Consider the following 23,174-nt stretch of genomic DNA (forward strand, 5'->3'; position numbering starts at 1 on the left):
GTCACCAGGAGGAGACCTACTGAAGCTGGCCTTCCCTTTTTCTTCTTTAGGAGGCATGTTAAACTTGACAGGGGTGTAAAGTTTGGAACTTTGGGGTTTGTATTGTGTTTTTGGTGCAGTGGTCTTCTCCTTTCCTTGTTTTTCTAGCTTTTGGGACACCCTGACTACTTCATCAAAGGACCATAGGGGTTGTAGTTTAACCTTAGCAGCAATTTTTGGGTCTAACCCCTCTATGAACCTAGCCATTTTCTGTTCTGGTTTCTCTTGTAACTCACACTGTAGGGTTAGGTTTTCAAATTCCCTGAGATAGGCTTCTACAGAATCATCCCCTTGTCTTAGGTGAGTAAGTTTCAGAAACAAGTCTTGGGTGTAGTCAGTAGTAATAAACTTGGTTTTCATTTTGTTTTTGAGTTTATCCCAGGATTTTATAGGTTCTTTCCCCCCCTTAATCTCTGGTTTTTCATGCCTTCATACCAGAGTGAAGCATAGCCCTTTAGTTTTAGGATAGCTACCTTAAACTTCTTTGAATCATTGTATCCTTTGAACTCAAAGATTCTTTCCATGGATCTAAGCCATTCTAGGAAGTCATCTGGGTTTAGACTACCATTAAACTCAGGGAAATCTATTTTAATGGAGTTGTCATGTTTACCTGATCTAGGCCTTCCTGGTATTGCTTCATCAGAGTCAGAGTTTTCTTCTGTGGCTCGATCTTGAACCACTGCTTGTTTAGATTGATATAGTCTCCATACTACCAGCTAATCTCCTGACAGTATCTTCTAGGAGGTTTAATCTCTCATTATCCATTTGTGCTTGCTTTCTTTGTTTGAGTTTTGTTGTTTTTTTGAGGGGTTGAGAAAACAGAAAAGGTGGTGTATATATAGGTAGTTTTAACCTTGGCTCTGATAACCAATTTGGAGCATATATTTAATGAAATAAGCTGAGAAATGTATTTGCAGCAAACAAGTATTAAACTTTATGAAAACTCAGATCAAAGTTGTTTCCTTTTTGGTGAAAGCTTTGAACAACTCTCAATAAAATATGCAGCAATAACAAGCTCACAATGAACGAGAACTGATGGTGACATTCACAGAGGTAAAAACATAAAGACTAAGGTAAAATGTGCCAACACAGTCACTAAGGATGCGATCCCACACAGTGGGTCGGTCCTTGTACTCCACACAGGAAATAAGCTGCAGAAATGCAGGGTTTTCTTTTATCCAAAAGCTGCCCTATTTTCAGGGATGATTACAGAATATATAGTCCTCAAAGGGTAAGTGTTTGTAGGGTTTTAGAACAGAAAAGAACAAACGGAATTAAGACAGTACAGCTAGGAATGCAATGACTCATGAAATGGACAAAATAACAGCTACAATAGTACTACTCCTCATGTGCTCCTGTTGGTTGATTTTTTTTGTGTTGATGTGGACGTCAGCAGCAGGAAGGTTCCTAGGCAAGGTTGTAGTGGCCACCTCCCTTAGGCTAGATGGACCATGGTCAGGCCCCATTGTGTTAGACCTTGACCATTGAACTGCACCCATTCCCTTTGTGCAAGTGTGTGTGCCTGGTTGTTTAGGATAGTGTCTGCAGTGGGATTCGAACTCAGAGCTCCTGCTCCAAAACCGCCCCTCCGTTCAACAAAAAAACAAAACCAGCCTGGGATTTTAAATTATCTCTATCGCTTTGGAAACTGGCATCCGTATAACCTCTTATACGTAATTCAGATTCTCCTCCAAACACTAAGAATAAATCTTTATTCCTTCTCAAGTACTTTAGAATATTCTTGACGGCTATCCAGTGACTCTCACCTGGAGTTTTCTAAAAACGACTCGTCATACTCAAAGCATACGAGACGTCAGGACGACAACACATCATAGCATACATGATCGATCCAACAGCGGAAGCATAGGGAATCAATTTCATGTGTTCAATATCCTTAGGCTCAGTAGGACACTGTGACTTACACAAAGTGATCCCACTGCCCATAGATAGAAAACCTCTCTTAGAGTTTTTCATATTGAATCGGTCAAGAATCTTATCGATATAGGCTTCTTCACTCAATGCTAATATCCTTTTGGGTCTATCTCTATAGATCCAGATACCCAAGATGCGCTGAGCTTCTCCCAAATCTTTCATTTGGAAGTGATTTCCTAACCACTTCTTAACAGAAGCAAGCACATCTACGTCATTCCCAATGAGTAATATGTCGTCCACATAAAGAAGTAAGAAAACAACTTTACTCCCACTAAACTTCATGTATAAACATGGTTCCTCAACACTTCGAGAAAAACCACTCTATTTAATAACATGATCAAAACGATGATTCCAACTCCTTGACGCTTGCTTAAGACCATAAATGGATCTCTTAAGTTTGCATACTTTGTTAGGATTTTTAGGATCCACAAATCCCTCAGGTTGTGTCATGAACACTTCCTCTTTCAGAAACCCGTTCAAGAAAGCGGTTTTGACATCCATTTACCATATCTCATAATCATGAAATGCAACAATCGCTAACATTATCCGAACAGATCTAAGCATAGCAACTGGTGCAAAAGTTTCATCATAGTGTAAACCATGAACCTGAGTGAAACCTTTTGCCACCAATCTAGCTTTGTAGACATCTTTATGTCCATCCATACCGATTTTAATCTTAAATATCCACTTACACTGAAGAGGTCGAACATCTTTAGGTAAGTCAATCCGGTCCCATACCTGGTTATCGTCCATGGAATCCATTTTGGATTGCATGGCCTCGAGCCATAGCTTAGAGTCAGAACTCATAATAGCTGCTTTGTAGGTCTTGGGTTCATCACTTTCCAAAACTAAAACCTCATAGTCACCATCTTCCTCGATGACACCAAGGTATCTATCAGGCTTGCGATTAACCCTCTCTAACATCCTAGGTTCAGAAGGAATAATAACCGATTCAGACGTAGAAGGAACATCTTCCTGTATTGTCATATTAGTTTGTGGCTCTTGGACTTCATCAAGTTCAAATTTTCTCCCACTCTGTCTTCTATAAATAAACTCTTTTTCTAGAAAGACAGCTTCACGAGCCATAAATACTTTGTTCTCGCTACTATTGTAGAATTAATATCCACAAGTTTCCTTAGGGTAGCCTACAAAAATACATTTTTCAGAACGAGGTGCAAGCTTATCGTCAGACTTGCTCTTAACATAAGCATCACAACCCCATACTTTCATGTATCGCAGATTCGGGACTTTCCTTTTCCATATCTCATATGGAGTTTTGTCAGTTGCTTTAGTGGGACTTTGATTAAGTGAGCGTACAACAGATAAAATGGCAAAACCCCAGAATGACTTAGGTAACTCTGTTTGACTCATCATTGATTGGACCATATATAATAAAGTTCGATTCCTCCTTTAAGCCACACCATTTAATTGTAGTGTGCTAGGAGGAGTTACCTGGGATACAATACCACAGTTTGTAAGGTGTCTAAAGTCATTGCTTAAATACTCCCCACCACGATCTGATCGTAATGCTTTAATCTTCTTATTTAATTGGTTTTCTACTTCATTCTGAAACTCTTTGAACTTATCAAAAGGTTCACTTTTATACCTCATTAAGTAGATACCTATATCTACTCATGTCATCGGTAAAAGTAATGAAATAGTCATAATTACCTCTAGTAGTGACTGTCATTGGACCACATACATCGGTGTGTATTAAACCCAACAACTCACTAGCTCAAGATCCTTTTCCTAGAAAAGGTGAATGAGTTATCTTGCCAAGAAGACAAGATTCGCATGTACCAAATGATTCGAAATCAAAAGGTTTAATTATACCAGTCGACACTAGTCTTTTAATGCGCTTCTCGTTGATATGTCCTAATCGACAATGCCATAAATAAGATTGATCGGGATCACCTGTTTTGAGTCTTTTATTATATAAATGATAAACATCGTTGCAGGTATCTAGAATATAAATTCCATTGATTGAAATAGCTTGGCTATATACAATCCCATTAAGGGAAAAAGTACAACACTTGTCTTTAATTACAAGAGAAAACCCTTCATTGTCTAACACGGATACAGATATTATATTTCTAGATAGCGTTGGTACAAAATAACAATTATTAAGATACAACTGCAACCCCGAAGCTAAGTTAAGTACATAAGTTCCTACTGAGACGACGACTACTTTAGACCCATTACCCATTCGGAGATCAACATCACCCTTGTTTAGCTTTCTTATGCTTTTTAGGCCGTGCAAATGATTGCACAAGTGAGAACCACAACCAGTATCTAATACCCAAGTTGTATTTGAAGCATAATTTATGTTTATCATAAAACATTCGGTTGAGAAATTAAATGTTGGCTTCACAATGCCAGCTTTGATGTCATCCAAGTATTTCGTGCAATTACGCCTCCAATGTCCCTTATTATTACAGTAATTACAAGTATCTTTAAGAGGATTACCCTTTATAGGTTTAGGCTTGGTAGAGAAATTCGCAATTGCTTTACCTTTGCCCTCCACCTGTATGGGCTTCTTACCTGCGTTCCTCTTAAACTGCTTCTTTCCCGTCACGTTTATCGCAAGCACATCTTTCCTTGTACTCCCACTCAATCCCATGTCCTTCTCTGCTTGCACAAGCAGAGAATGGAGCTCATGTAAACTCTTTCTCATGTTTGTCATATTATATATTACCTTAAATTGGGTAAATCCTTTGACGTGAGAGAGAGAGTGGAGCACTCGGTCCACCACTAGTTCGTCGGGGATTTTACATCCCAACCCCTCTAAAGTTTTCACGTACGCAATCATTTTAAGTATGTGTGAACTTACAGGTTGACCATCTTTGAGGTTAGCCTCAAAGAAATGAACTGCGGTGTCATACTGGATTATCCACGGGGCTTGAGAAAACATAGTAGAAAGCCTCGAGAATACTTCATGTGCATCGCGAAACTTGACACATTGCCTTTGTAAAGCAGGATCCATTGAAAAAATCAAAATATTTTTAATTGCAGCGGATTCCTTTTGATAATTTGAAAAGGCCTCCCTTACATCGGCAGTGGCCCTAGTACTAGGCGAAGGGGAAGAGGGATCGACAAGGTAGCGTAATTTGCCATCACTTGCGGCAGCTAATCGAAGTTGTTCCTCCCAATCTTTAAAATTACTACCGTCGGCTTTTAATACATATTTGTCCATAAAAGAACGTAGCCATGAATCTCTAGCTATGGTGACGGTTTCACTAGTAGAAGTCATCGTGATTACTACAAAGGAAATAAAGGAAAGATTAACATTTATCGTCTAGAAATATTTAACTTGTGAAACTATTTAACAAGTTCCCATCTATATAATGATCTCCCACTGAACTATATAAATGATTCCAAGATCCAATTTTATATAAACACGGGCACGGTGGACCGATTCAACCCACATTTATATAAATTTAGGGAGTCAACATTTTGACGGATTCTACTACTAGAACTCTTGGTCGACGTATTTTCTTAAAATATATCTTTAAGCCCCAGAAATAAATATGGGCACGGTGGACCGATTCAACCCATATTTATCCAGTTGAGTCCAACCAATTTTCACGTGTAATAACCTTTATTACCCTACTTACCCAACTTAAAAAGTGTGTACCTCGGTGATCCGAACCTACCTCTAATGAAGAAGGGACTCATAGGTGCTATTATTTGGTAAGTCTTAATCTCAATTTTAAATAAATGTGAGAGATATTATCAATTTAATTGTCTATCACCTTTAAGTAAACAAAATTAGTGAATGCTAGACGATTAAATCGATAACAACAAAAATAAAACATGTAGTGACGATTTGGCATGAATGCATATAAGAGTTAAAACAAACAAGTCCTAATATGGCCACCTAGTTAATCTAATTAACTAAAATTATTACACTTCGGAAACCAACTCCTTGGTCCCTTGAGTCTTCATAAATTGGCCTCCTTCTTTAGGATTTCGGAACGCCTTTCCGAAAACACCGTCTTCATGAAAACTTCGTCGTTAGATGCTTCATCTAATTACTAATAATTAAATTACATAACAATACCCTATTATACAATTTGTAATAAAATTAAAATAAAAACTATTAATTAATTACAAATTAGGCGATACGAAATCGCAATTAATTACAAAACAAGTCGATATTCCCTTACATTACGGGAAATACCAATTTCTAACTATGACCATATTAGGAAAAATTACATAATTATAATGCTAAAAAAAACATTCATCCAAATGAATAATAAAATGCATTATGGAAAATGACATGCCAAATCGTCTAACTTACCAACAACGATCATTTGAGCTTGCTTTGACGGAATTTTTAACAATAAAAAATTCAAAATCAATTCTTAAAACAATTTTAAGATTTACTCATTATACTAATCTGGTCTAATATCAAAATAATTATTCTCAATAATTATCTTGAATTTATATGGGAATTATAACACAATTATGACAAAAATGATTTAATAATTCACAATTATCATACAAAAAATCCATTTAATTTAAAAATTTATGGAAAAATAAATTTTAAAGCCATGAACATTCTGGTCTTACACCAAAAATGCCATGCAAGTGAAAATTTTTTGTTTTTAAAATTTATTTAAAACTATTTCACAATTTAATCGGTAAAGCGACAATTTTTACGATTTAATTCTAAATCAAACCATAAAAATTGAAATGACTTAAAATAAAATTTTGTACATTTTAGAACAATTTCCAGGAGCTAAAAATTCAAAAATTTCGAGCTTAAAAATTAAATCAATATATACTTGCAAAATAACCATTATTTACCAATTTTTATCAAATAAAAATCAATAAACTATCTAAATTAATCACATTAACTTAAAGTAACTACTTATCTCATAAATATAACATGCATGCGGTTATTTCTAAATCAATATGCATAAAATTAACATGCAACCCAATTTAATTAACTCTTAATTAATTTTAATGCATTTTTATTCAATTTTATGCCATTTTAAGTTATAAAAAATGGAAAAATATAACAAAAATAAAATTTTCGTCCCATATCATCCTAAGACCAAACTATTTACATGCAAGACCATATTATGTCATAAAACTAATTTTAGTAACATAATATCAATTTTATTAATTTATCTCATAAATTACTAAAATCGTCTTAAGACAACATGCATGTATATAACAATGCTCTGATACCACTTGTTTGTTATTTAGACCATGTTAATACTCATCTTATGATATTAAAATTATAAATTAATTTAATATGGTCTAAATCTACATGCATGCAAATAAAAATACAAAAAAAAAATGGTTTTAAACCATCTTAAGACAAAAGTTCCTTACATTGGTATAAGGCAAAATATGGGCACTACAAAGGTCTCCTACCTTTGTAGTTCTTGAGCTATGCAACTATGGATGATCCTCCAAGACAATAAACCACCAAAATAGATGCTCTCCTTTGGTGGCACCCAAGATAATCCCAAATAACTACTAAAATACTAACTAGGTAATTTTTAGTAGTAACCTTGTATTATGTAATATTATTTACACTAATAATATTATATCATGTATATTATTATATGTGAATTAAAGTTTATGATCAACTATTAATCAAGTTTTGAAGAGGAAAATGAAAGAAAAAATGGATATTTTTTCTCCTTCAAAAAACCGGCCAGGAGAGGGTGATAGGGTGATTTTTTATTCAATTTTTCATCCCATGCAAGTGTGTAATGAGGGGGTATTTATAGTGCTATCAAATGTAAACAATTGATAGGAACATCCCATGTGATTAACCCACCAAATGTTGACAAAAAATGGTCTCTTTAGACCACTTGTAATTCGGTCAAATGGACCTTATTTAGTCCACTTCGATTTTCGACATTTGTCCCGCAAATGCTTATAAGTCTTATATTTATTTATCTTACATAATTAAATATTAATTTAGTAATTTAACGGTTAAATAATACAAATTAACCACTATTGACTACTTAACTATTAAGTAATCATGAGACCATTTTATCAACATACAATGTGTCAATACTACCCGATTTAGCTAATTTTACAACCTCTTGTAAATTAAATAGCTAATAACCTTCACCTCAAAACTTATATACACAACTCATATTAATTAACTATTAATTAATAAATTTATTAATTAATTATCAAATAATTAAATAATAAATCCCCTTGACCCGAGTTCGTAACTCGTCATCAAATAATATACTCACATGACTTGTTAAAAGTCAATTAATACAAGGATTTAATTAATTTGTATCTCATACAAATAATTAGTTTTTTTTCCATTTGGGCATCATCCTATAGGTATGACCTAAAGGGATCAGCTGATCACCGCCGTCACACGACAGTAATGTCAAACTCTAGTCAGCCAATCATTACCGATTAATGATGACCAACTGACAAATAAATAAATAAATCCCTGATATTCCTTTTACGAGATTTATTATGTAAACGCACTTATTGTGGAGGACACTACTCCAACATACATAGATGGTTAATTTGCTTGATGATTGCAGCAGGTAGGAGAATACTAGCACACCAGTAATTATCAAGCCCAAAAACAACAGAGTTGAGAAGCTGAAGTTTACCAGCATAAGACAGAGAATGAGAAGACCAATGAAGAACAGACTTCTGAATTTTGGTTATCAGAAGATCAAACATAGAGACATAGATTGTAGAGGTGGATAAGGGGATTCCCAAATACTTGAAAGGGAATTGACCCTTAGAGAAACAAGTTTCATGGATAATAGCAGAAATAATCTCCAGAGAGACACCCCCCAAATAAATGTTGGTATTATCCACATTAGCATGAAGACCAGAAAGGAGAGCAAAATCAGCTAGGGTTTCTTTAACTGCAACAACTGAAGGGACATCTCCTCTAACAAAGATCATCAAATCATCAGCAAAAATTATATGATTGAGATAAGCTTGCTGCATTTTGGATGATAGGAGACATTCTGTTTAGAACAAAGCACTCTGAGATATCTTGAGATAATCTCCATACTACACTCTTACTAGGGAAAAAACCAGCTATACCTCCATTGAGTTTGAAGGAGTACCAAGTATTAGTGATACAACCCATGATCCATTTAGAAAAAGTAGGAGGAAAACTCAAACAATCAAGCATTTGAGACAGGAATTCCCATTGAATAGAATCAAATGCCTTCCTAATATCAACTTTGATAAGGCATCTAGGAGAAATTACCTTCCTAGCATAACCTTTAATCAGAGACTGGGAAAGCATTATATTCTCAAAAATATTTCTTCCTTTGACAAAAGCAGCTTGCTCCTCTCCCACAAGATAAGGCAAGATAGGTTGAAGTCTGTTAGAGAGAATTTTGCTAACTGTTTTATAGAAAACAGTACAGCAAGAAATGGGCCTATAGTCAAGAACAGAAGTAGCAGTAGCTTTTTTGGGAATCAGGGAAATAAGAGGTGAGTTAGCTTGCTTGGGCATATGACCAGACCTAAAAAAAACTGTAAACAGCAGCACAGAAATCCCCGTTGATAATCTCCCAGGAAGACTTAAAAAAACCAGAGGAGAATCCATCTACCCCAGGGCTCCTGTTGGAAACAATGCTAAATAAGGCAGCTCTGATTTCAGAAGGAGAGATGTCTTTCACCAGATTGGCTTTATCAGTCTCAGAAACACAAAGTCCCTGACCGATAAAATTGATATCAAGGTTATGGACAGTAGCAGTCTGACCCAGTAACTGAGTATAGTAATTCTGAAAAGCCAAACTAACATTATCTACCCCCTGATGAAGCAGACCATTGTGATCAGCAACGTTAACAATATTTTGCTGGTGTTTTCTTTCTGCAATCTTAGCAAAAAAAATATTTCGAGCTAGTATCAGAAGATTTAATATGAGTCAACTTAGCTCTCTGAGTAAGCATGGCCAACTCAGCTTTCTTAAGAGTAGTATACCTAGCCAGACAGTCTCTTTCAGCTTCAATAAGAAGGGGAGAAAAAGGATCTTGTAAAAGCTCACCCTGGCAGGTCTTTACCTGTAGTTTAGCAGCTTTAACACGACCAGTAAGGTCACTATAATTCTCTCTGTGAAAAATGGTAAGAGCATGTTTAACTCTCTTAAGTTTAGCAAAGAGTCTGAAGATAGGGCTAACAACAATAGGAGGGGACCAAGCTTCTCTAATAATTGTGGTCGGTCGCTTTCTTAGCTTAGATTTCGGTTACTTGTCGTTAGGAGTACCTAGACCAAAACAATATTTATAATCTTCACAAACAACTCTACTATTAGTAAAGAGGTAAGTAAAGGTCGGATCCCAAGGGACGGGTATTGATGTAGGATTTTCGATTGCAAGTAGTGGTGTCTAAGGGTGTCACAATTTGGATTGAGATAAGAAGATCACTAAGCTAAATAACAATAAAAGTAAACAAGCGAATTAAAAGGAGGTGTAAACAATTGATTAAAAGCACTAGGGTGTCATGGGTTCATAGGGGATTCATGGGATTTGATCATACAAACATGTTTTCAACTAGATGCAAACAATTATTGTTGTGATGGGATCGAGTTAGTGTATATCTTACAATCCCTAGGAAGGTTTGGGTCCCGGAACCGAATCGATTAGATTGTACAACACCTACAAGTCGACTTAATCCTCCCTATCCAACAATATGCATGGTCTAATGAGACTCGAGTTGGTTTATGTCTTACAAGTGTCATTGAAAAGATAAGTGATGGGTAAAAAATGCAAGGATTCATAGGCTCACATTTCATCAAACATAACATGTGCATAAGTTGAAATCTCAACAAACAAGCAAATTAATTATGAAAGCATATTAGATTAAGCAGGAATCAATCCCCATGTTGGTTTCCCCTAATTCCCCATTAACCCTAGTTAAGAAAACTACTCACTCATTATCATGTTTAACATGTTAACAAGGTTGTAAATCATATCAACAAAGCAAAACATGATGAATAAGTAAAGATGATTAACAATAATTAAAAAAGGGATTAAGAGAATTATACCTAATGATGATTCCAAAATAATAAGCAACGAATAATAGAAGTACTTGATGAATGATTAGAAGGTTGTCAATCCTCCAAATAAACCCAAATAATCTTCAATTACCCAAAATAAAGGATGAACGATAGAGAAATTAAAGAAATGAGATTTGTATTAATACTTGATTAAAAGTTGATTACAAGATTAAAGAGAGATTAGAATAATATAAACTACACTAAATATTGATAAGAAGAACATGATAATATAATTAGTATAATAGGGTATTTATAATGGGGATTTGGTGCACAAATTAGGGTTACTAAGGGCTTAAATGACGATCAAGTCCTTAAGAAAAGTTGAGGAAATGCTCCTCTTGAAGAAAGATGTGAGTCTCCTTTTTGCTAGTCTTTCGAAAATATGCGCATCCCGAGTAGAACAGGAAGAAGTCGGGCTGTACTGGAGAACAATCCGAGCGTCCAAAAGGTTGGGACGAGCGGATTGTGCAAACGGTGGACGAGCGGCCAGGCAGGTGGGACGCTCGGATTATGGCTCTTGGACGAGCGTCCCGATGCTGGGACGAGCGGATTCCAGTCCAGGAGCTTTTTTTCTTCTTTCCTTCTTTCCTTCTTCCAACAATCCTCAAGGATCTTGTCGGAGATGCAAGGATCTTCTTCATCATTACCCATCTACTACATTATTTACAAAGGCCTTCTAGTCTTGTCTTTACTTTGATGCTTGGTCATTAGATTCGATCATTTTAGCTTTATTTTGCCATGAAAATGCAAGGTTTGCACTCCTCTCCTACCAAGGAAACAAAACCTCAAAAAATATGCAAAAAAAAGGACTAAAGATAGTAAATGACCCAAATATGCACTAAAAAGCATAGGAACGAGGCTAATTCGGGGACTAAATATGCTCAGATATTGGTCACATCAAATATCCCCAAACCGAACCATTGCTTGTCCCGAGTAAAGAGGTGACAAAACTAGAACCCTTATTTAAACTAACCTACTAATATAACTGATATGAGACAATTAGCGAGTCTCACTCCTCCCCTTCAACTCACAACAAGACAACCATGAGGTAGGATGCCTTCTTGCAAGGCAAGGTGGGTCTTGCTAAAATGGCGACACATTCAATCATTAAAGCACACAAAATCAAGTAATGGATGCATCTACAAAAGGAATAGCCACTTTCCTCATCTAAGTGGCGGAAATTATCTAAAGGGGAAGCAATTCATGGGTACACACTCCTTCATAGATATGGTTTCTTCAAACTACTAAACCTAGAAGGATACCAATAAATCACCTCCAAGTTATGTCAAGTTAGGGTACCTTTGTCCTCAATCGTTAAATGCTTTTGTCAAGAGTAGACTCCCTATGGTGTTAGAAACACTGGAGGATCGCGGAATTCCCTTTCTTGACTAGACAAGAAGAAAGGTCGTCCCCTCTCTACCATGCACAAAAGTGGATACGACGGAAAAGGGATCAATAGAATTTGAGTTTCATATGGGAGTTTGCTTTTTGTTGTTTATTTTTCCCCCCAATTTCTTGTGTCATTTGACTTTTGAGAACAATTTCTTTTTGCCATTTCTTTTGATGTTTGGCATTTCAATACTTGACAACTTTCAACTTTTGCATTTTATTTTGAACATTTTCAAAGATACCCCATTTGTAGTGAGGGTGCTTATATTTGAAGCATTAGGAGTCTATTTTTGCTCCTCTTTTCATTTGATGCAATTTGCAAACTTTTTGACTTTTCATTTCATTTCTTGAACTCAAATTTCGAACAATTTTTGTGCCCATTCCCTTTGATGACAAAAATGTGGTAGAACATGGATGATGGATGCATGGTTTCAAGGGTCACATTGGAATAAACGGTAGCCAAGGAGTTATCACACCACAAGGTACTCTTGACTAGGCCTTAATCCATGGGTCAAAGGATACTAGCATGACACATCCTAGGGTGTTTTACAAGTATTCTAACAAGCAAAGTCTTAAGAAGAAAAAGCATCTACTAGGGCCTATGTACACTTGTCAAGCTTCCCAAATAGACGGTTTCGCAAAATTTTTCTAACATACAAACTATATGCCATGATGCAACTAACATTTATACAACCTAATGCATTTGCTTCTACCAACTAGTATGCCAAATAATCTAGATGCAAGTCCTAGATTCACATTGTTTATACCGCATCAATCAAAATAAAGCCACATAGTCATTAACATAAAGAGGAAAAAGGAGATTGGAAAGATCATACCATGCGGTCTTCAATATCCTCATGTCTCGGATATGGCGTAGTCGATCAATGTGAACAAGGATGAACAAACACAATATATACAAAACAATATATATACAAGACTACACTACAAAGGGAAATGAACTTGTTTTTGGATTTTCAATTTTTCAATTTTTTTTTTTGTTTTTTATGTTTATGAAACAAAAAGACATGTTTTTGTATTTTTCAAAAATTTTCAATTTTTATGTGTTTTTGGAGTATAAATTCTCATCCCCCACTTTATTTTGGACATTGTCCTCAATGTACATGTAGGAGTAAGAATGAAAAAGAAAGTACATGTTTTTTTTGGATTTTTGAATAAATGCAATGATAAGAATGAATGCATGCTCTAGCTAAATGCAATTATATATATAAATGAATGCAATCTACACTATACTAGATGATGCATGTGTTTTTGTTATGGCGGAGAGCATAATTTAGATTAGCTCCCAATGGATATGCATGAAACTAAAAATTGTCATTTTGGATTTTTCAAGTCGGGAGCAGTAAAAAATGAACACCTTAATGATGCCAAGGTGCTAGTCCTCCAATGTTGCTAGGACTCCTTAAACACAAAACAAATATGGTACAACAAATTATCAAAACATCAAATTCTTTTCATGAAAATTAAAGAGAGGTGATAAAGGAAACTTCACTTAAGCCTTGATGGGTGCCTCTTGCCCGCTCCATCTAGCTTATGTAGTGATCTCTAGAGATCGCCATCATCCCCCTCTAAGTCACTATCCCAAGCTTCTTTGGATGCATCACTCGCATTGAAGTCCATGAGCTCATCGCCTTCTTGCCCATTTGCTCCTTCATTGGCCCTTGCCGAGTTTGGGAAGATAATGTCCATTTGAGCTCAAGAGGGAAACATTCCCTCCTCGCTAATATTCCCTTGTTGAACCAAACGGTGGAATTGTGGGTATAGAGCATAGTAGCTATCCACGGCGGCATCATATTGACGGAGATGCATGTCTTGGAGAATCCCCTTCATAAAATCGTCTCGAGGAAGGATGAAGGGGTTAGGGTGATTGTAAGGTTGATATTGAAAAGGGTAGGGAGGTATCTTGGTCTTTTCATTTTGTTGTTGTGGCTCGTTTTGTTGTTGTTGTTGGTTTGGAGGTGGTGCTTGATTTGCTTGGTTCGGGTTCGTGGGGATGAGGTATGACATGATTGGGGATAGAGGGCCCCTCCTTGGTGAAATTCTCGGTAAATAGTTCATTGGCAAGTAGATAGGGTTGCTCCCTTTTGTTATCCATTTGATTCTCTTTTCAAAACCCTCATGGGTTATCCAATGATGTTGCACAAGAATTAGCTCCTCATTGATCCTTGTATTTCCCGGAAGGGGAGTGTACTCATTGTTCTCATTGAACCTTGGATTGAAGTGTTTCGCGAGTCTTGTAATGAGTCCTCTATTGACGATATGCTTCATCCCATCGTCATCCCCATTTTGAAACTTAGCCCATTTCTCAAGGAGCACAAGTGGTGCATTAAAATGATATCTACTTCTTCCTTGGATCTCAAGATATGATTCCATGAATATGAGATCAAGCTCATTCACAATCGCCAGATCTCGACGTGCAAGAATAGTTCCGGATAAGAACCGGTTAGTGAGCCTTAAAATAGGGTTTTGGATGTGAAATGCCAAACATTCCTTGATATACAAAAAGTCTCGACCGGTCATGGCTGTCCACAATGGTGCTACACTATACTTCTTTGGTCTTGATGTTCGAGTAGGCGAAACATCCAAACCGAGCACATTTGCAAACTCAACAAGAGTCATCATCCTTGTTACATTTTCCAATCTAAACTCTATGCAAATCGTTTTGTTCAAAGTTGTGATCTTTAAGAAACTTAAGAACTCAAGAACAAGAGGTCGGTAGGTTTGCTCATGCATGTGAAACAAGGTAAAAAGACCGAACAACTCAAAAAGGGCTTCCGTTTGATGGTATATTCGAAGCTTTCTTAATGTTTTATGGCATAAAAATTTGGTAGGAAGAATATTCTTACCAAGAAGTCGGTGAAAGACAAGCCGTTGAACATCGTTCACAATCTCAATGTTGGAAAAATCGTCAAGCTTGGTGAGATCTACAATCTCCTCATGTTCCCTTTTTAGAGTGTTGAGGTGAGAAGTAGATGAGCTTCCCCTCACTCTTGGTCTTCTTCTTTCCCTAAATAAAGATCCTCTTGGTCCCATTATTGGATTGTAGATTTGGAAATTGATTTATTGAAATATGGAGGTGCTCTTTGTGAATTAGATCTTGCTTTTGAATCTTTTTGAAATCCTAGAATTTGGGGGTTTTTGTCTTTGTGGGGTGAATGAGTGCTTGAGATGTGCTTTGGAGTCATAAGAGGGGGGGGGGGGAGGTTTATATTATAAGTGGAAAGAAGGATGAGGTGTCACAAATTATGTGGTGAGGGAGAATCTAATTCGCGAAAATCTGGGAAATAAGGCGCAGGGAGACGAGCAGATTCGACATCGAGACGCTCGGATTTCTGGGCATTGGGACGAGCGGATTCCTTACGGGACACTCGGATTCCTTTCCAGGGAAAAATCTCATATTTTGAAGTAGCCAGGATGAGCGTAGGGTTGTTGGGACGAGCGTCTTGCTGTAGTAGGACGAGCAGATTCTACTGAGGACACTCGGATTCTCTTCCAGCGAGGAACGCCAGAAATTGTTGCTAAAGAAACGAGCGAATATCCGAAGCGACGGGCATCCAGATCCAGACGAGCGTATTGCGATGGTGGACGTTCGGATTACGGATCAGAACAAAACAGCTGCTTGTCAGCTCTTATAGGACGAGCGGATTCCCAGTCGGACGCTCGGATTCCTTGCTTGGACGGGCGTCTTCCTCACGGGACGCTCGGATTTCTCCTACTTTTCCTTCACTTCGATAGAAATGTTTCTTTACACTTGAAAACTAGTTCCTTCATTCATCAAAATGATTAGTGACCCTCCCTCACTTACTTTCACGGCGAGAATCGTGTTTATGATAAAAATGCAATAAAGTTAAAAGTACAAGTAAAAAGGGTTAGTATATTTACAAGTGGTGGTTTAGGGAGAACTCCACCAAACTCTCCTTTTGATGATCTTTTCAAGGATGAGGAGGCCCGAGGTAGGTGACCTCGACCTCTCCAATGAATGCTCCCTCATAATATGGCTTCAATCTTTGGCCATTGACCTTGAATTTGCTTCTATCTTCCGATTTGATCTCTCAGTCTCCATACTTCCCTACCTCGGTGATCACATAAGGACCCATCCATCTAGAGTTCAACTTCCCGGGAAAGAGTCGATATCGGGAATTGAATAGAAGGACTTTATCTCCTTTGTGCAAGGCTTTTTGCTTAATTCTCTTGTCATGAAGCAACTTTGTCCTTTCCTTGTAAATATTGGCATTCTCATAAGATTGTAGTCGGAATTCTTCCAACTCTTGAATTTGTATCATCCTATTTTGACCGCTTAATTTGAGATCAAGGTTGAGAGCTTTTATTGCCCAAAAAGCTTTGTACTCTAACTCAATTGGCAAGTGGCATGCCTTCCCATAGACAACTTTGTAAGGGGAAGCTCCTATGGGAGTCTTATAGGCCGTCCTATGAGCCCAAAGAGTGTCATCAAGCTTCATACTCCAATCCTTACAAGTCTTGTTGACAACTTTCTCAAGAATTTGCTTGATCTCTCTATTTGAAACTTCAACTTGACCGCTTGTTTGAGGATGGTATCCCAAACCGGTTCTATGTTGAACACCATATTTGGTCAAAAGGGATGTGAGCTTCTTTTCATGAAAATGCGTTCCTCCATCACTTATGATTGATCTAGCGACCCCGAATCTTGGGAAGATTATTTTCTTGAAGAGCTTAGTGACCGTTTTTGCATCATCGGTTAGGGTGGCAATTGCCTCCACCCATTTTGAGACGTAGTCTACGACCACAAGGATATATTTTTTCCCTTTGGATGTCACAAACGGCCCTTGGTAGTCGATCCCCCAAACGTCGAAGATCTCCACCTCTAGTATGCCCCTTTGTGGCATTTCATTCCTCCAAGAGATATTCCCCGTCCTTTGACAAGCATCACAATGAAGGATGAACTCCCTAGCATCTTGGAACATCGTAGGCCAAAAGAAGCCCGATTGAAGAATTTTTGCAATGGTCCTCCTTGCTCCATGGTGTCCACCATAAGGGGATGAGTGACATCCTTCCAAAACTCCTTGAATTTCCCATTGAGGGATGCACCTTCGGTAGAGCCCATCACTACACTAATTGTAAAGATTTGGGTCATCCCAAAAGTACCTCTTTACTTCGAATAAGAACCTCTTTCTTTGGTTGTAGTTTAAGTTTGGAGGGAGTACTCTTCCAACAATATAGTTGGCATAATCGGAAAACCATGGGGTGATATGCCTCTCAAGTTGTGTTTGAATAGCCATTAAGATATAATCGGGGAAAGAGTCATTGATCAGTGTTTCTCCTTCTTCATCATGAAACCGGATTCTTGACAAGTGATACGCCACTACATTCTCGGCCCCTTTCTTATCTCTTATTTCCAAGTCGAATTCTTGAAGAAACAAAATCCATCTCAACAACCTTGGTTTAGACTCTTTCTTTATCGAGGGATGACGAAGAGCACGGTGATCCGAAAAGACAATCACCTTGGATCCAAGTAAATAGGAACGGAATTTGTCCAAAGCATAGACAATGGCAAGGAGCTCTTTCTCGGTGGTATCATAGTTCACTTATGAAGAATCAAGAGTCTTGCTTATATAGTAGATAGCATGTAAAGCCCTTCCTACCCGTTGGCCAAGAACCGCTCCAATGACGTAGTTACTAGCATCACACATAATCTCGAACGGTAGTTCCCAATTTGGTGGTTGAATGATCGGTGCCGAGATTAGTGCTTCCTTGATTCTATTAAAGGCTTCAACACACTCATTAGTGAAATGGAATTGGGCATCTTTAAGTAAGAGTTGAGTGAGGGGTTTCGCGATTTTTGAGAAATATTTTATAAAACGGCGATAGAAACCCGCGTGACCGAGAAAACTTCTCACCCCTCTAACATTCACGGGAGGTGGGAGTTTCTCTATCACCTCAACCTTAGCTTTATCGACCTCCATGCCCTTTTCCGAGATTAAATGACCCAAAACAGTTCCTTCATTGACCATGAAGTGACACTTTTCCTAATTCAAAACGAGACTAACATCTTCACATTTTTGCAATACAAGAGAAAGATTATGCAAGCATGAGTCAAAGTCTTTTCCATAAACGCTAAAATCATCCATAAAAACTTCCATTATGGTCTCTAGGTAGTCGGAGAAGACACTCATCATGCATCTTTGGAAAGTAACGGGGGCATTACACAAGCCAAAAGGCATTCTCCTATATGCAAAAGTACCATAAGGGCGTGTGAAGGTGGTCTGGTGTTGGTCATCCGGGTGTATAGGGATTTGAAAGAATCCTGAATACCCGTCAAGGTAGCAAAAGAACTTGTTGGAGGCGAGCCTCTCAAGCATTTGGTCAATGAATGGTAGGGGGAAATGATCTTTCCTTGTTGTGGAATTCAATTTTCGATAGTCAATACACATACGCCAACCGGTGATCTTCCTTGTGGATATTAGCTCATTCTTTTCATTTGTCACTACTGTGGTACCTCCTTTCTTAGGTACCACTTAAATGGGGCTAACCCACAAAGAGTCCGATATGGGATATATGATTCCCGCATCAAGTAATTTCATAACCTCTCCTTTAACAATTTCTTGCATATGGGGGTTTAATCTCCTTTAAGATTGGATAGTAGGTCTATGGTCTTCCTCTAGATAAATTCTATGCATAAAAAAGTTGGGACTTATCCCTTTAAGGTCATCTAGACTATAACCTATAGCCTTTTCATGTTGTTTCAACACATCAAGAAATTTTCCCAATTGGTTTTCATCAAGTTTGTCATTAACAATCACGGGCTTGGTCTTAGATTCATCAAGATAAGCATATTTCAAATTTGGGGGAAGGGGTTTTAAAGTTGGAACTTGTACCTCACTTTCCTCCATTGAAGGTTCATTGATAACTTGCTCCATTTCCATTAGACACTCCATTCTCAAGGCATATTCAACTTGTTCTTCAAGCTCACTAATCTCATCATACTCAAACTTCATGATAAATTCTTCTTCCTCTTCGGTTTGTATGATGTCTTCTATGATTGCTTGCTATTGTTCCATGGGTTGATATGCTTCCACAAGGTTGTTATGTACTAATTCGGATTGCTCATGAGTAAGTTCTTTGTTAGTTAGAGCGGCCTCAAGAAGATCTACCTCCAACTCCCTATGCATATTTTTGGCCTCACTTGCTTCCAAGGCTTCCAATGCTTGCATGGGTCTTTGAAGAAAGGTATACTCAAGTGGTCCTCAACAAAAAAATCTAAAATATCCATCTTACAAAATATCGAACAACATGGAAACAATTAGAACAAACCTTGAGGAGTTTTACTTCCCCAAGGCAAAGAAAGACACAACTAATAACAATCATAGAAAATCAAATCAAGTTAACACCGTCCCCGGCAACGGCGCCATTTTTGGTCGGTCGCTTTCATAGCTTAGATTTCGATTACTTGTCGTTAGGAGTACCTAGACCAAAACAATATTTATAATCTTCACAAACAACTCTACTATTAGTAAAGAGGTAAGTAAAGGTCGGATCCCAAGGGACGGGTATTGATGTAGGATTTTCGAATGCAAGTAGTGGTGTCTAAGGGTGTCACAATTTGGGTTGAGATAAGAAGATCACTAAGCTAAATAACAATAAAAGTAAACAAGCGAGATGATTAAAAGGAGGTGTAAACAATTGATTAAAAGCACTAGGGTGTCATGGGTTCATAGGGGATTCATGGGATTTGATCATACAAACATATTTTCAGCTAGATGCAAGCAATTATTGTTGTGATGGGATCGAGTTAGTGTATATCTTACAATCCCTAGGAAGGTTTGGGTCCCGGAGCCGAATCGATTAGATTGTACAACACCTACAAGTCGACTTAATCCTCCCTATCCAACAATATGCATGTCTAATGAGACTCGAGTTGGTTTATATCTTACAAGTCTCATTGAAAAGATAAGTGATGGGTAAAAAATGCAAGGATTCATAGGCTCGCATTTCATCAAACATAACATGTGCATAAGTTGAAATCTCAACAAGCAAGCAAATTAATTATGAAAGCATATTAGATTAAGCATGAATCAATCCCCATGTTGGTTTCCCCTAATTCCCCGTTAACCCTAGTTAAGGAAACTACTCACTCATTATCATGTTTAACATGTTTAACAAGGTTGTCAATCATATCAACAGAGCAAAACATGATGAATAAGTAAAGATGATTAACAATAATTAAAAAGGGATTAAGAAGAACATGATAATCTAATTAGTATAATGGGGTATTTGAAATGGGGATTAGGTGCACAAATTAGGGTTACTAAGGGCTTAAATGACGATTAAGTCCTTAAGAAAAGTTGAGGAAATGCTCCTCTTGAAGAACGATGCGAGTCTCTTTTTTGCTAGTCTTTCGAAAATATGAGCATCCCGAGTAGAACAAGAAGAAGCTGGGCTGTACTGGAGAACAATCCGAGCGTCCAAAAGGTCGAGGCGAGCGGATTGTGCAAGCGGTGGACGAGCGGCCAGGCAGGTGGGACGCTCGGTTTGTGGCTCTTGGACGAGCGTCCCGATGCTGGGACGAGCGGATTCCAGTCCAGGAGCTTTTTGTTCTTCTTTCCTTCTTTCCTTCTTCCAACAATCCTCAGGGATCTTGTCATTATTTACAAAGGCCTTCTAGTCTTGTCTTTACTTTGATGCTTGGTCATTAGATTCGATCAATTTAGCTCTATTTTGCCATGAAAATGCAAGGTTTGCACTCCTCTCCTACCATGGAAACAAAACCTCAAAGAATTTGCAAAACAAAGGACTAAAGATAGTAAGTGACCCAAATATGCACTAAAAAGCATAGGAACGAGGCTAATTCGGAGACTAAATATGCTCAAATATTGGTCACATCAAATAGTTTCATAGTTAGGATGTTGGATCCAACTATTCAGAAAACTGAAACGTTTACCAATTTTAATATCCTCTTGAACCTGAACCACTACAAGGGAGTGGTCAGAAAGACCAGATTCCATGTAGAAAGCATTAGAGGTAGGGAAAGAGGAAATCCATTGCTGATTGACAAGAGCTCGATCTAGTTTGGACCAAACTCTAGTCAAGGGATCTTGCTTATTAGTCCAAGTCATATCAGCACTAGTACCAGCAATATCATCCAGATTGCAGGAAATTAAACAACAATTAAACTCCATCATTTCTTTCAGAACAGGGGGGTGAGGACCTAACTTTTCAGCAGGGCATCTAACAACATTAAAATCCCCAATCACCAACCAAGGATTAGGAGTGCTAGCAGCTTGAAGTCCTGCCCAAAGAGCATTTCTTACAGCTGCATCATTTCTACCATACACCACAGTAAGATTGAGAGAGGTAGAAGTTACTTTGTAAAGAACACTACAACTAATCCATTGATCACCAATAGTTGTCAGACTAAGAGTGACATTTATGGGATAATAGAGGAGCCAGATTCTCCCATTGTAATGATTACCATAATTGCAAATAGAAGCCTAATGTCTAAAACTGGTATTAAGAATTCTAGGAGCATTACCAATTATAACTCTGGTTTCCAAGAGAGACTTTATATCAAGGTGATTTTGGTTAAGAAAATCCCTGACTTCATGTTGTTTAATGGGACAATTTAAGCCACGAACATTCCAAGAGGCTATCTTCATTTGGAATTGGGTTTTGAAGTAACAACTGTAGGAATATCCACCAAACCAGCTTGAGAACTACCTTGGTGTATCACAGACAGTCTTGCTGCAGCAGTAGAAGCAGTGAGAGGAGCTGTCAGCTGAGATTGCCCCTCAAAAAGGCCTCCATTAGCATCAGACAACCCCAGGGAAATAGCAGATGATCCACCAGGGTCAGGTGCCTCAATCAAACGAGGGGGAGAAATTACAACACTTGGACATTCTTGATGCATTTCAGAAACCAAATCAGAATAGAGGGATAAGTTGGGAGAGGATCTCTGGCCTAGCTGTGAGTGATGTGATTAATATTTGAGCATATTTAGTCCCCGAATTAGCCTCGTTCCTATGTTTTTTAGTGCATATTTGGGTCATTTACCATCTTTAGTCCTTTGTTTTGCATATTCTTTGAGGTGTTCTTTCCTTGGTAGGAGAGGAGTGCAAACCTTGCATTTTCACGGCAAAATAGAGCTAAATTGATCAAATCTAATGACCAAGAATCAAAGAGAAGACAAGACTAGAAGGCCTTTGTACATAATGTAGTAGATGGGCAATGATGAAGAAGATCCTTGCATCTCCGACAAAATCCCGGAGGATTGTTGGAAGAAGAAAAGAAGAAAAGAATAAATGGCACGCTGGACTAAGACCTTAGCGTCTCACCTATCGGGACGCCCGTCCAGAAGCTCCACAGGCCACTCGTCCAAGCTGCCAGGACGCTCGTCCAGAAGCTCCACAAGCCGCTCGTCCAAGCTGCCAGGCCGCTCGTCCAACACCTACACAATCCGCTCGTCCCGACCTTTTGGACGCTTGGATTGTCCTCCAGAGCAACACGTCCTCTTCCTTCTCCATTAGAGATGCGCATATTTTTGAAAGACTAGGTAAAAGGAGCCCCGCATCTTTTCTTGAGAGGAGCGATTCCTCAAGGACTTAATCGTCATTTAAGCCCTTAGTAACCCTAATTTGTGCACCTAATCCCCACTATAAATACCCCATTAGTCTAATTAGATTATCATGTTCTTCTTATCAATCTTTAGTGTAGTTTATATTATTCTAATCTCTCTTTAATCTTGTAATCAACTTCTAATCAAGTATTAATACAAATCTCATTTCCTTAATTTTTCTATTGTTC

General features: G+C 37.8%; 1 protein-coding gene across 1 annotated transcript; it reads right to left on the reverse strand.

Moving 5' to 3' along the window:
• Positions 1-425: 425 nt before the first annotated feature.
• Positions 426-22,281, reverse strand: LOC141618202 (uncharacterized). Its single transcript, XM_074435308.1, has 7 exons — positions 22,109-22,281; positions 21,338-21,758; positions 9,997-10,077; positions 9,467-9,812; positions 9,025-9,333; positions 8,475-8,945; positions 426-718 (listed from the first exon to the last, which is right to left on the reverse strand). The coding sequence occupies exons 1-7, from the start codon at positions 22,279-22,281 to the stop codon at positions 426-428; spliced, it is 2,094 nt and encodes a 697-aa protein (XP_074291409.1).
• Positions 22,282-23,174: the final 893 nt, after the last annotated feature.

Source organism: Silene latifolia, chromosome X, assembly GCF_048544455.1.
Source record: "Silene latifolia isolate original U9 population chromosome X, ASM4854445v1, whole genome shotgun sequence".
Taxonomy (NCBI): domain Eukaryota; kingdom Viridiplantae; phylum Streptophyta; class Magnoliopsida; order Caryophyllales; family Caryophyllaceae; genus Silene; species Silene latifolia.

Coding starts and splice junctions, on each gene's coding strand:
- LOC141618202 (XM_074435308.1), bottom strand. CDS start 22,281: ATGCATCAAGAATGTCCAAGTGTTGTAATTTCTCCCCCTCGTTTGATT. Junction 9,334..9,466: donor TTTCTGTGCTGCTGTTTACA/GTTTTTTTTAGG, acceptor TCTATAAAACAG/TTAGCAAAATTCTCTCTAAC. Junction 719..8,474: donor CAAGCAAATTAACCATCTAT/GTATGTTGGAGT, acceptor CTAAACAAGCAG/TGGTTCAAGATCGAGCCACA.